The sequence below is a fragment of the Copadichromis virginalis genome, linkage group LG1 (genome assembly GCF_057382275.1).
Source record: "Copadichromis virginalis isolate Kocher_CV1m ecotype Utaka linkage group LG1, C_Virginalis_male_GT1.1, whole genome shotgun sequence".
Lineage (NCBI taxonomy): Eukaryota > Metazoa > Chordata > Actinopteri > Cichliformes > Cichlidae > Copadichromis > Copadichromis virginalis.
The window spans coordinates 31,359,028-31,371,235 of record NC_140618.1 but is presented as its reverse complement, the minus strand read 5'-3'; the positions used below and the strand labels follow the sequence as shown (position 1 = coordinate 31,371,235).

Below are 12,208 nucleotides of genomic sequence, written 5' to 3'. Positions count from 1 at the left end.
AGAGAGAGAGAACAAACAGAAAATGTGGTTAAAACCAATGTTCAGCTGAAAGTAACTGTATCATCCAGTGCCCAAAGTAAACCTGACATGGATTTGGAAGGAATGTGATTGGTATCATTTAAAAAAACAACCCAAAAGAAGCAGCAAAAATAATATCAAATATTCACCACCATCATCAGGCCTACCAAAAAAAAAAAAAAAAAAAAAAAATCAGACTGCCTTACTACAAGCAGCCAGTGTGGGGCGCTGTACTCACGCTGTCTACATCTTCTAGCATCTTGCTGGTCTCTGGTACATCGGGGGCGTTGGGCACGGTGACCACCATCGGTGTTCGTGTCCTTCCTAGTGTTCCGATGGAGGCTGTTTTCACAACATGCGGGTGAGTGGGAGGCCCTGAGTGAAGAAAGGTCACACGAAAATACTACACTCAGTGAACGCAACACACACCAGTGCTTTAAAAAAAATTTTTTTTCAGCTCGCAAAGACTTTTTAAGAGCTAGTTAGAAAAATTCTGATTCAACTCTGTTTAGCTTGGTGGGTGTCAGTGATATGAGGGCTCACCGGTCTGAGCGAGCAGGGGAGTGCTGGGCAGGGCGGGAGACTCATAGGATGGGTGGCTGGAGGCTGGGATTGCAGGTACAGCGAAGCTCTTGAGAGGGTGGGCGTGGGCATGCGGGTGAGCTGAGCGGAGTGGGGGCAGGTTGCTGGAGTAGCTAGGCTCCTCCTCTGTGGTGGTGGAGCCGTGGTAGCTGCCCTCTGGGTCAGCCAGGATCTCTGAGGGGCAGGAGGCTTGGGAGGAGGCGGTGGCAGGAGGGGCGGGCTCAGAGCTGGGAGTATTCCTCACAGACTCTGGAGAGGAGGCAGCAGGTGGGGACAGTCAGAATACGGGTTTGCAGGATTAAAACATTTTTCGGCATGCCAGTGCCTGCCAACCGGCTTGTAGAAAGTTACCAAGAAAATGTCATAATTAATAATTAAAGCTGGAATTTTAGGCTTTCATTTTTGGGTTTGCTGTCGCCAATCTAAATATCTGTCATGGAACTTTCTATTTGTGAGTCTGTACACGAGAAGCTGAGAAACCTGTCTTATTTAGAATCCTGTAAATATACATATGAACTCAGGTTTCAGTTCATCCTATCCCAGTGGTCTTTTCTTTGCGTTTACATCTCACAGTATCCCAGTTCTATAGCAATATCCAGGTTCCTCAAAACATGAATAAGAGCATGCAAACATCTTAAGTGTTAAAAAAATAAAATAAAAAGAAACTAGGAAAATAATTTCAAAAGCTCAGTAGCAATAAAAAGCAAACATCTTAACATTTCTGAAGCTGCAACTTGTGGTCTACCTTTATAAATGACTTCAGGTCAGTTGAACACCAGTTCAGCCTTCTATTTTTCTTTCACTATAACTAGTTATTTGTGCATTATACTGCCAAAAGTATTCACTCACACATCCAGATCAGTTCAGGTGTTCCAATCACTTCTGTGGTCACAGGTGTATAAAATCAAGCACCTATACATGAAGACTTCTTCTACACACATTTGTGAAAGAGTGGGCAGCTCTCAGGAGCTCAGTCGTAGGTACTGTGATAGGGTGCCACCTGTGCAAGTCCAATCGTGAAATTTCATCGCTGCGAAATATTCTACAGTCAACTGTGCTACTATAAAAATATGGAAATGATTAGACATGGTACAGACCTCCAAAGCTCGAAAACAGTGTGTAGAGAGCTTCGTGGAATGGGTTTCCATGGCCAGGAGAACGGTACTTGTCTAACTGCATTGTGCCAAGTGTAAAGTTTGGTGGAGTGGGGATTATGGTGTGCGGTTGTATTTTTTAGGAGTTGGGCTCAGCCCCTCAGTTCCAGTGAAAGGAACTCTTAATACTTCGACATACAAAGCTATTTTGTACCATTTCATACTCCTGACTTTTTTGGAACAGTTTGGGGACGGCCCCTTCCTGTTCCTGTTCCCTTCCTGCAACATGACTGCGCACCAGCGCATAAAGCCCAAAAAGACATGGATGAGAACTTGACTGCCCTGCACAGAGTCCTGACCTCAACCCCACAGAACACCTTTAGGATGAATTAGAGCGGAGACTGCAAGTCAGGTCTTCTCATATAACAGTGTCCGACCTCACAAATGATCTTCTGGAAGAAGAAACACTCCTAAACCTTTTCGAAAGCCTTCCCAGAAGAGTTGAAGCTGCAATAGGGTGGAGCAACAATATATTAAATCCTATGCATTAAGAAGCTCATATCCATGTGAAGGCAGACGTGTGAATACTTTTGGCAATATAGTGTATCCGACTGCATTCCCTTGTTTATCTTGGTAAAGAGCACAGCCAGTATGTTAGGAAGGAAAGCAACAGTGGTTAGTAACACTATGGAGAACTCAAATATGAACATAAGGTGGTAGCGGCATGGGAATGAATAAGCAAATGACAAATCTGTGAGTGGTTATGACATAAGGTAAGAGTGCCCTTGTCCTCTTTGTTATTCCTCGTGCTGTCCAGCAGGGGGCAGTGTCTCACCTGTGGAGTCCACCCTGTCTAGATGAGAGATGGGGGTGCAGGTGTGCGGGCGTGGGTACCCGCTGCCCTGGTGGTAGAGGTAGCTGCGTGTCGCCGACGACAGGCTGCCCATGTGATAATAGTGGTGATGGTTATCGAGGGAATGGATGGGGTGAGCGCTAATCACGGCTGTGAATGGAAATGGACATGAATACACGGACACACAAACACAACAAGATGTTTAACCAACTGGTGATGAGGATGATGACGATGAGATGTACACATGCAGTTTTCTGTGACACACACACACTTCAATATTCTCTGTCAGCTTAGTCACTAAACCAAAAAATCCCCAGAAACATTAACATGTCACGAGAAGCATGAAATGTTTTCTAATTAGACAACCACAAGGAACATTTGGAAGTTGTTAACTTAAGACTTTGTGTGCTCTAGTTTCATATTGTTTTGTGAGGAGTTTCCAAATCGACTGCACAAACACACACACACACACACGCACACACTTACGCTGAGGCGGCTGCGCATCAAAAGGCATCATCATTTTAGGCCTCATCCCTCGTCGGCCTGCTAGTGTAGACATGCTGTCCTCTGATTCGTGGCCTAAAAGGTACGGTGGACACCAGCCAATCAGAAAGAGCTGCTACCCTATTGATTGTCGTTTTTTTCCCCCCTTTTATTAACGATCCGTCTGATCTCAGGATCCTTAATCAATGCACTAATTGGGTTTTGATTGTATCTTTAAATGTCACAGTTACATTGAGTAGCTTTACTGTACTTGCAGAAACCTGCATCATGACGAGTAATGGGCAGCATGTATGAAAAGCATGAAATGTTTTGCATGATAATCACGGGAAAACAACAGAAATTGAACAGGTGTTGACTCATGACACAAAAACCTCTTCAGGACTCCTCCAGCAACCTCCTGAAAGCAAACCTGAGGATATTACCTCATTCCTACCTGAAAATCATCGTTTTTTTAAGTCACACTCTTAAAATGTAGTTTTCTGTCTGCAGCCAAACTAGAGAGGTCTACTCAATGTTATTATGCATGTAAGCTCAGGCAGCAAGGGTGGCATTTCGCTTTCATCCCTTTTCCCAAAACATCACATTTTAAGTCTCCGCCTTGAGCAAGACTGACCACGGTAGGAGTTGCGCCTCTGCTGCAGGTGGGGGTTGCTCTCCAATCCGCTGTCAGCAGGGGTGATGTCCTGTGAGGTGCGGGGAATGGGGGTTTCAGTCATGACTGGGTTGGGGTCTGGCGACTTGTCCATGGGTTTAAGCTCCAGCCTCTCGTGGTGAATCCAAAGATCGGGTGGCTTCAGGTCTTTGGAGTTCCCCTTGTATTTGTGAGAGCCGTTGGAAGATTTTGAGGCAGCCCGCTTTCTATCAGAGAGAACACAGAGCTGTTAGCGACAGCAGCAAAACAGTCAAAGATACTGGAGGGAGCTGATCTGTAGGTTAATAAAACAGAGTGAGAAGATCTATATTACAAAGAGACAGAAAGAGAGCATGCAATGTAAAAGCGGGACAGTGCGTCTTACTTTTTCTGGTGGGATGTGGTGCGCCGCGTGCACAGGAAAGCCCCCACTACCACCACTATGATGGTGAAGGCTCCCACTGAGATGATTATGACAATGACCAGGATATGATTTTCCCCATCTTTAATTCCTCGGCAAGAGAAAATCAAAGTTAGAGTGCAAACTTTTACGCATTAATGTCTGTATGAACTTCAACAGAAAAAAAAATTAAATGCAAGATCAGAATAAATAGTTTTAAATTTGTACTGAAACAAATATGAGGCTATAGTTACTTATAAGTCACGTCTAAGTGATAAATTATTAGTCTATGATCATTTCTAAGAGTTGGTTGAGTTACATTGTTCAGTCGTGGGGACACTTTTGGGAAACTTTGTCCAGGTTACAGCACGACTGTAGTGTCTGACAACATGACAACTGAGCATGAGCACTAAATAAGGCAGGAGGAATTATAATCTTACTTGGTGGAACAGGGTCCCGTGGAGGTTGGTTTCCTGAAGGTCCCATCTTTGGTGTGAGATTTGAGGCTGAATCAAGATAGGTGAAAAACAAAAAGTCATTCTAATGGTCTTTTCTATCACCACATAGAGCCTGTCAAATGTTTATTATCTTAAAAACTACACAAGCACAGTCACACGGACTAAGTTTTTCTTTCCTTCTTTCTTTTTTTTTTTCTAATTGGCGTAGAAGATGGTCCTTGGAAAAAGAGAAACATTAGGGGGTGCGGTCCAGCAGTGATAAAGTGTGGAGAGCGAGTTTACCTTGGTCATTAGCCATTTTGTCAGAGGACTCAGCTTAACAGGCCAAGGGAGAGCAGAGAGGGAGAGACAATAAAAAGCAAAAAAGTGGTTAGCTGAAAACAGCAGCGAGGGAGACAGAAATAAAGTGAGAGATGGGGATTGTGAGGAGGAGGAAGAGAGGGGCAAAACTATAGGAAGGAAAACCAGTAGGAAAACCAGACAGCAGCCAAACAGAGTATGCTAGAAACAACCAGACTGACATTAGAGGAAAGTATATTGAAAAACATATACAGAAGTTAAAACACACACTGATATATATAATACCTTCCTACAGTCAACACACACTGACTTTATGCCCTAAATATTAGCATTCTCTAAAAAGAGTGGATGCTTATGAAATATATTCAGCTAAAACCTAAATCAGCCGTAAGAAGCAGAAACAAACTGAACCTACAATATTCTTTACAACATTTGCTTAGCAGACTCATCAGTTAGCAGCCCAAGCCAAATTAATCAAGAAGGTTTGAAAAGCATCCTTGTTATAGCTCACGAGTTTCACGCAGCAATAGAAAAAGTGCTCAAAGGTGTTTGGAATAAAATGTATTTAAGCTTATATGATGTGTTGAATGTTCTATGGAAAAAATCCATCTGTAATTTAAATCACATCACATAAATACGCCGGTGCAATCCGAGGACGGTCACTGTGTCTGAGAAAACAAAAATCTTGAAGGCCCATTTGTTGATTTTTAGACAGCTGAGGGCAGAGTAACACCACGACTAACCCAAAGCCCTGACATAACGGCAGCTATGGAAGCTGTGTACTGTGTATATGTTAGCCAAGAGCTGCCTATTTACACATGCATAAAGCTACGTGATGACTAAACATCTCACAGTCCTCATTTCTTTTTGTTAGAGAGCTTAAACGTCTATTTAACCGATGGACCTTTGACTTTGTTTAACAGTCTGTAAATGCTGCCATGTGAAAAACGTGCGTCACATAAACTTACTTTTTGGAGTGCGGAACTGCACGGGCTCAGACATGGGGCCCATGCCTTTTGAGTTTCGGGCCTGAATCTTGAAGTAGTAGGTGGTGTCCAGCGTTAGCTCCTGGATCTGGTGAGTCAGACGATTGCCCACCACTGGTTCGATAACCCAGTCGTGGACCACGGCGTTTACATCTGTACTGTAGTAGATGATATAGCCTACAAAAGAAGACGCCAAGAACAACGAGCAATTGTTTAAAATGTAGTTTTAAAGTAAGATCACGGATATTGTTTTTATTCTTAAGAGCCCCAACAGGAGAGCATGAGTGATGCATTTACATACTTTTCTGAAAGATATCTACTTTTACAGAAAAAATATCAGTCTGCAGCTGGGTGATCAGACAGCTCCCAGACATATTCACAATCTGCACATCAATTCTTCACCTAAATGTGAGTCCATTGCAGTGCAGAGATGCTACAAAATGGTCAAAATAATAAGTAGTGAGAAATCTGTGTGAAGGACAAGAGAGGCTTTGGGGCTCACCAGTGATTTTTCCATTGGCCTCAGAGGGAGGCTGCCAGTTGACAATTATGGTGCGTGGTTTGTTCTCTTTGCTCACCACAGTCACATCCTTCGGGGCGGAGCTGGGAGCTGTGACAGGGATGGAGACGAGACATTGTTCGAGCTGATGAGAAGGTTAAATAACACACATGCACATGTTCCTACTACTAACTTTCATTTCAGGATATAAATAAAATGTGGAAAGTTTTATGCTGATAGTATTCCCCCTGGACTAAAAAGCTACAGTTTTTATATACTATACTTGTGTGTGTGTGTGTGTGTGGGTGTGTTGATGATGCACACGCACACAATAGCATCCATTTCCTCAGCTGTGAGACAAACCCCGGGTGGGCTGAAATAAAAACGCTGTTCACCTTTCCTTTAGAAAACTCAAAAATATTTATGCAAGAGATTAAAAGAAATTGTTTTTCTTTTAGTAATCTCAAAGCAGGTTATTATTTTTTTAAATATTATCTTTTTTTTGGCATTTTGCCTTTATTTGATAGCGATAGTGGAGACAGACAGGAAAGCAGAGAGAGGGGGTAGGAGACGCTGCAAAGGGCCCCAGGTTGGATTCGAACCTGGGCCACTGGCTTCTGGCCATATGGTTGCCTGCTCACCCACAGAGCTAAAGTCGTACAGGTACTGAGAGTTTGCTTGTTGGTTGATTACCTGTTAGTTATGCAGCCAGCTTTTTTTTAAAAAACAAACAAACCCACACACACAAAGGGAGTTTATGGCTTTTCAAACAGGCTACCCCTCCTGAATGAAAGACCAGCCAAAAGTAGTCTAAGGGAGACTGACTGTATCCATGAATTTTTTACTGCTCTTCAGGCTGAGACACCTGGTCCAGAGTTTAATATAAACTGTATTTCTATTAATATTATTACATTTTGGAAGAATGGTTAGTCCCTACCTACTCTCCTTAAATTATCACCTGCAATTAATCCCCAACTTTGCTGCAGTTTTCCTTAATTTCTATTTTAGTTACTTTTCACTGTTTGGGTTAATGGCAGTCTTTGGTTTTTACTGGACTACACTGTGGAGTCACAGCTTGCTTGATAATCTTCAAGCATTGCCCCTCCTCCTTCCTTGGTCGGCAAGAAGTACAATGTCACTCCTGAGCCAGCCAGGGGGGCTCGTTACACCGTAGGTGTCGTGTTCGTGTCTTTGTACTCATGTATGTGCTGTGTGTGTTTATGCGCGGTTGTTTGTGTCTGCGTGTCTGCAGTGCTCCTACTGGTCTCAAAGGTGGTGCCCTGGGCTGTCATGCTCCATGTGCTGACACGGCGGCCTTTGGTCACCATGACGGAGAATTCGTACAGCGTGTTGGGCTTCAGATCTGGCACCGTGTAGCTCAGGTTGGTGGTGTTGACCATCTGGGGAAAAACGAGCAAAAGCAGCAAACAAGAAATCAGTTTGTGAGACGGCAGAGCCGCCGAACAACCCTGGAAACTGTTTTCCGGCAGAGAAAAGAATAGAGCTGTGTGATTTTTACTAACTGAATAACACCTGCAGATGTCTTGCTTTTCCAGACTAACAATCCAAACACTAAACACGTCAAGTTTCAAACTCAGAGAGAACAAAAACATTCACGACTGAGAAGCTGAAGCAAGGCGGCGTTTCAGAATCATTTAAATGCTCCTTCAAGTATAAAACCAGCTCCACAGATCAGTAAGACCTGTTTTAGTTCTAAAATAAATTACCAGTGTGAAGCATTCACATTCACGAGGCATTATGTGCACTATCCAGTGTTTGGAACCACATCCTTTCCATCTTTTGATGGTTTCAATCATGTTTATACGAAATACTCAGTTTTCACTTTATTAGGTACGCCTTGCTAAAATGAGTAAGGTCTGATGAAACAGTCCCGCAATAATTTCCGTGTTTATAATGCTTGGGTTTTTGTTGCAGCTGTTCCGAAGAGGTATTAATTCAACCTCACAGTTACAGCCAAAACAGGGCCTATTTACATCATTGAGAGTAAATATGGCAGGTAAACAACAAAAGCAAAAAAAAACAAAACCTGTCAATTTAAAAATAAATTACATTTTTAACCACCAACTAATATCCTGAACATTAAAACCTTCATGAAGTGGGGTTTTATTGCAAGACTTTTGCAATGGACTGAGTGCACAGTGCCACAAAGAAAGTGCATCATTTACAAAACATCTGTATACGTTATTAAGCGCTAGTGAACTATTTAGAATCTGAAGTTACGCAACATTTATCTCGAGCTCCACTGGGATGAACCAGCATGAGAAAAAAAGTAGTCGTAGCAGCACAGAGTCAGGTTCTCCAGTGTCCTGTCTATAATGTTGCGTGCTATGGCAGAAGTGCAGCTCTCCATTGGGGGCTGTGAAACAGAGGGCAGTAGGATAGGAAATGAAAACACCCTGTTCTTTAGAACCATGCAGCCTGTTAGAGAGCAGTCATCCCTTCAATAATGTACAAGCGTGTCTGTGGACTTGCACTAAGGGAGGCATTAAGGTGAAGGCTTTACTGCTGGTATACCTCTTGAGTACAGCTATGTTTACATACACGATGTACTGTAAAGTTTCAGAGCCTCTCTAATAGACATCATAATATATTAGATTGGTGATGAGCCTCAGTGACACAAAACGTTTTAAGCATCCATTCATGGCAGCAAGCTGAGCAGTACTCCATATATCTGTACTGTTGTGGATTTACATTGTGTTAATGAATCTGCTGTGTAACAAGGCATCGCTCAAATTCTCCCTCCATTTCACTTTGAGTGACAACAAACCTTTGCAGTTCAATGGAAGCCTCAAACAAAAAACACTGGGTGCCAGCATCCGGTGCAAGACCTGGATACTGAGTCTCCGTACGTTTGTGCATACACCTTTCAAGGTGGCGGTATGGAGAATGCACCGTCAGATCTACGCTCTCTTTTTCTAGTTCTCAGTTCGCCTCGTCCTTGTTGAATAATTTATCGGGAAACGCCGGCCTTTATCTGAGCTCTGCTCGGTCACAGGTTTGCACACATGCATGATACAAGGACCACACACACACACACACACACACACACACATCCGCTGTGCTCTATTATTTGGAGATAAGTAATCATCATAATTGAGCTGCAGCTCAGGAATTGGAATCGGAATCTCAAACAGCCTGTTCAAGGCTCGGCTCACAGTCACTACAAATATTTTAACTCTTCAGAGAGAGTGCCTCTTGATTTGCATCTGTTGGACACTAATCCCAGTAAATAAATGTACGATTCTCATGTGGTGTTCTTCACTGATGAAGAACTATTGTTAGGATTTTGTAACAAACCAAAACTAATTTTTTTTTTAACACAGGAAAATCTGCTTGTTTAAATTCCTCAAATGAAGTTTAGTTTAGCTGAGCTGTTCAAGTACAATCACTCACTATCTTTGTATACATCTCTTGACATTGTTACTCCCTCATTTTCATTTCTCATGTTCATGACTATTTGTTTGGCCACTTACGTTTGCAATCCTGCCAGTCCTTGAACTGCTTCAACTCAAAGGGTGCTGTTCAAGCGATTAATTGATTAATCCAATTCTGTGCCAATGTCTGTTAGTTTCGGGATCTGCCTTAACCACCTGCTTGATTTAAATTTTACAGGAAATGCAGCATCATATGATCCAGTGTTTGCTTTCACCCTCGCCCTTTGCTGATCGCTCTTCTGAGTCATTCTAAGTTAAGCTATTGCTAACTCAAACTAATATCTCAATGAATCAGCTTTTTTAAAACTGAAAGGAGCGATGGAGCTGCACACGTCTGACTTCCTATGGACGTAACTGACCAACTTTTTGTATTTTCATCCAGCGCAGAAAGGAATCAGACTGTAGCTGCTTGTGGAAAGATGGGGGGAAAACCAGTTGCTGACAGGCTTCTTTATGAAAGGAACATGAGTGTGTGAGGCTGCACTGTAAACAAACGCACCAGCTGCTCTTCTGCTTGACAAAGTAGCTGCTAAAGGACTGTTTACTCCAGCCATTGATAACACAAAGACTTCTACTCAGAATCCAGCTGTTTTAAAAAAAAGCTAACTTCATGTAAGAGTAACGAGCCTAACGAACAGGACGACCAATCATGTAAGAGCAAGTTCTGAGTTCTGATGATCATAAAAGTGCAGAGCAGAGGATCAGTTCCTCTTTATAGCCCTTCAAAGGTTGAATGAAAACAGATCATCACACTTGTACAAATAGCATGCTGCCCCCGAGCTTGGGAGCTGCTGTGGGAATACTTAATTATATATGCCCTCATATGACATCACTTTTTATTTTCAGCGCATCAATACGAATATGAAGGGATGCACAGAAATAAACTGAAATCGTACTATATTACTGCATCACTAATGTTTGGACACAGCGATCTGATTTGACTTGTTCTCCGTGCTAAATGTGTTGCTTATTTGAAAGCGTTGAACTGAACCAGAAACAGTTGAATGAGCTCCAAAGATTAAAAAAACCCAAAAACAATAAAAGTCTAACTAAACCTGCTTTGGTTAAAGAACTGATGTCGAATTGTAAATCTGATAAACTGAATGCAATCATGCGAAAGAAGAATCTCTTACCTTCACTTTAGTGTTGGCAGGGATGTTGGTCTTCCATCGCACTGTGTAGTAGCGGTTATCTGTAACCTTTTGGCTCTTGGGCAGCGAGTTGTCGGCCCAGGTCACCTTGATGGTGTCGTGGCTCAGCACCGACGCCTGAACGCCCACCGGCGGCATCATGGGGAGAGGGTCTGGTACTGGGGTGTATGGAGCATGTAAGAGGTCGTACAGGTCAACATCGGGGTCTACAGGGTCAGGACATCAGGCCATAAAACCCAACATGCATGCGCACAAAAAATTAAAATGAGCAAATTAAAACGGAATGTGAAGCGTGGTGGATCAGACAGTGGAGCCAAAACAGGACGTGGGGAGGGACGCAGAGGAAGAAATAAGGTTAATGCGTTAAAAATGCAGGACGATGGTGAGGGAGGAGGGGGAGGTGGATGGTTAAGTGCAACAGGGATGGGATTGGGAAGGGTGAAAAGAAGGAGAGAGAAGATTCTATTAGAAAAACAGACACTGACCTCTACAATAAGACCAATCTACAGAAGCTACAGTACAGTATGTGCTGCTCTATCAACTGTAGCACTACGGAAAGAGAGGAAGAGATACTCTATTCATTAAGAAAAGATTACAGTAAATGGAAAACCGGAGTGAAAGAAGACACCCGTAATCCCGCTGCCAAAAGTTACATATTAATGTCAACCCAGTCATTTCAAAGAAAGAGTCAAAACGCATTTACAGATGTTTACATCATGGAGCTTTTACAACATTTTAAAGCAAAGTGGATGAACAGACGGGACACTGAGTGCCCAGGAATATCTTCCCAGAGAGCTGCCGAGAAGGCGCATTATGTTCTTGAAAACTGAAGAAGGAAAACTGAGGATTTAAGGAAGAAGCCTGGAGGCACAGAAGAGGGGAGAGACACTAACAAATGGTCCTGCGGTTGAGGGCTTGTGTCATATTGCTGCTTTTGTTGTGCGGCTCAAAGGTGGAAAGCTTGCTGCGAGAGGGCGAGGTTGGTTGCTCCCTACTTCCAGTTGCAGTCCCTCTTAGAATCAATGCTAGACAATGACTTGTATACTCTTTTAAAAATATACAACTGAAAATATATGCGACCAAACATCTTTAAAAGTGTTAGATTCAGACAGTCAGCTTTGTGCTTAGTGCCTTTACTTAATATGGGTAATTTTATACTAGGATATACACTCACCAGCCACTTCAATAGGTACACCTGCTCAACTGCTAATGCAAATATCTAAACAGGCAATCACATGACAGCAACTCAATGCTTTTAGGCATGTAAACAAGATAAA

The 12,208-nt window shown here is 42.7% G+C and overlaps 1 protein-coding gene and 1 long non-coding RNA gene across 5 annotated transcripts in view; one reads left to right on the top strand and one right to left on the bottom strand.

Annotated features, from left to right (window-relative positions):
- The window catches only part of neo1a (neogenin 1a), a 156,233-nt gene that overhangs the window by 2,968 nt on the left and 141,057 nt on the right, over positions 1–12,208 (bottom strand). For 2 of the 4 annotated variants that reach the window (XM_085459301.1, XM_085459310.1), the window contains exons 17-28: positions 10,914–11,137; positions 7,587–7,725; positions 6,329–6,436; positions 5,809–6,003; positions 4,823–4,855; positions 4,523–4,588; positions 4,068–4,194; positions 3,665–3,909; positions 3,034–3,126; positions 2,530–2,697; positions 562–849; positions 257–393 (exon numbers count right to left, since the gene is read on the bottom strand). In XM_085459301.1, coding sequence (XP_085315427.1) covers positions 257–393; positions 562–849; positions 2,530–2,697; positions 3,034–3,126; positions 3,665–3,909; positions 4,068–4,194; positions 4,523–4,588; positions 4,823–4,855; positions 5,809–6,003; positions 6,329–6,436; positions 7,587–7,725; positions 10,914–11,137 — 1,823 coding nt within the window. The remainder of the gene's footprint in view (positions 1–256; positions 394–561; positions 850–2,529; positions 2,698–3,033; positions 3,127–3,664; positions 3,910–4,067; positions 4,195–4,522; positions 4,589–4,822; positions 4,856–5,808; positions 6,004–6,328; positions 6,437–7,586; positions 7,726–10,913; positions 11,138–12,208) is intronic. The other 2 variants (XM_085459317.1, XM_085459326.1) reach the window with 2 other exon arrangements.
- LOC146719043 (uncharacterized) overlaps positions 1–12,208 on the top strand; it is a 79,901-nt gene that overhangs the window by 1,798 nt on the left and 65,895 nt on the right. The gene's annotated exons all lie outside the window — the stretch shown is intronic.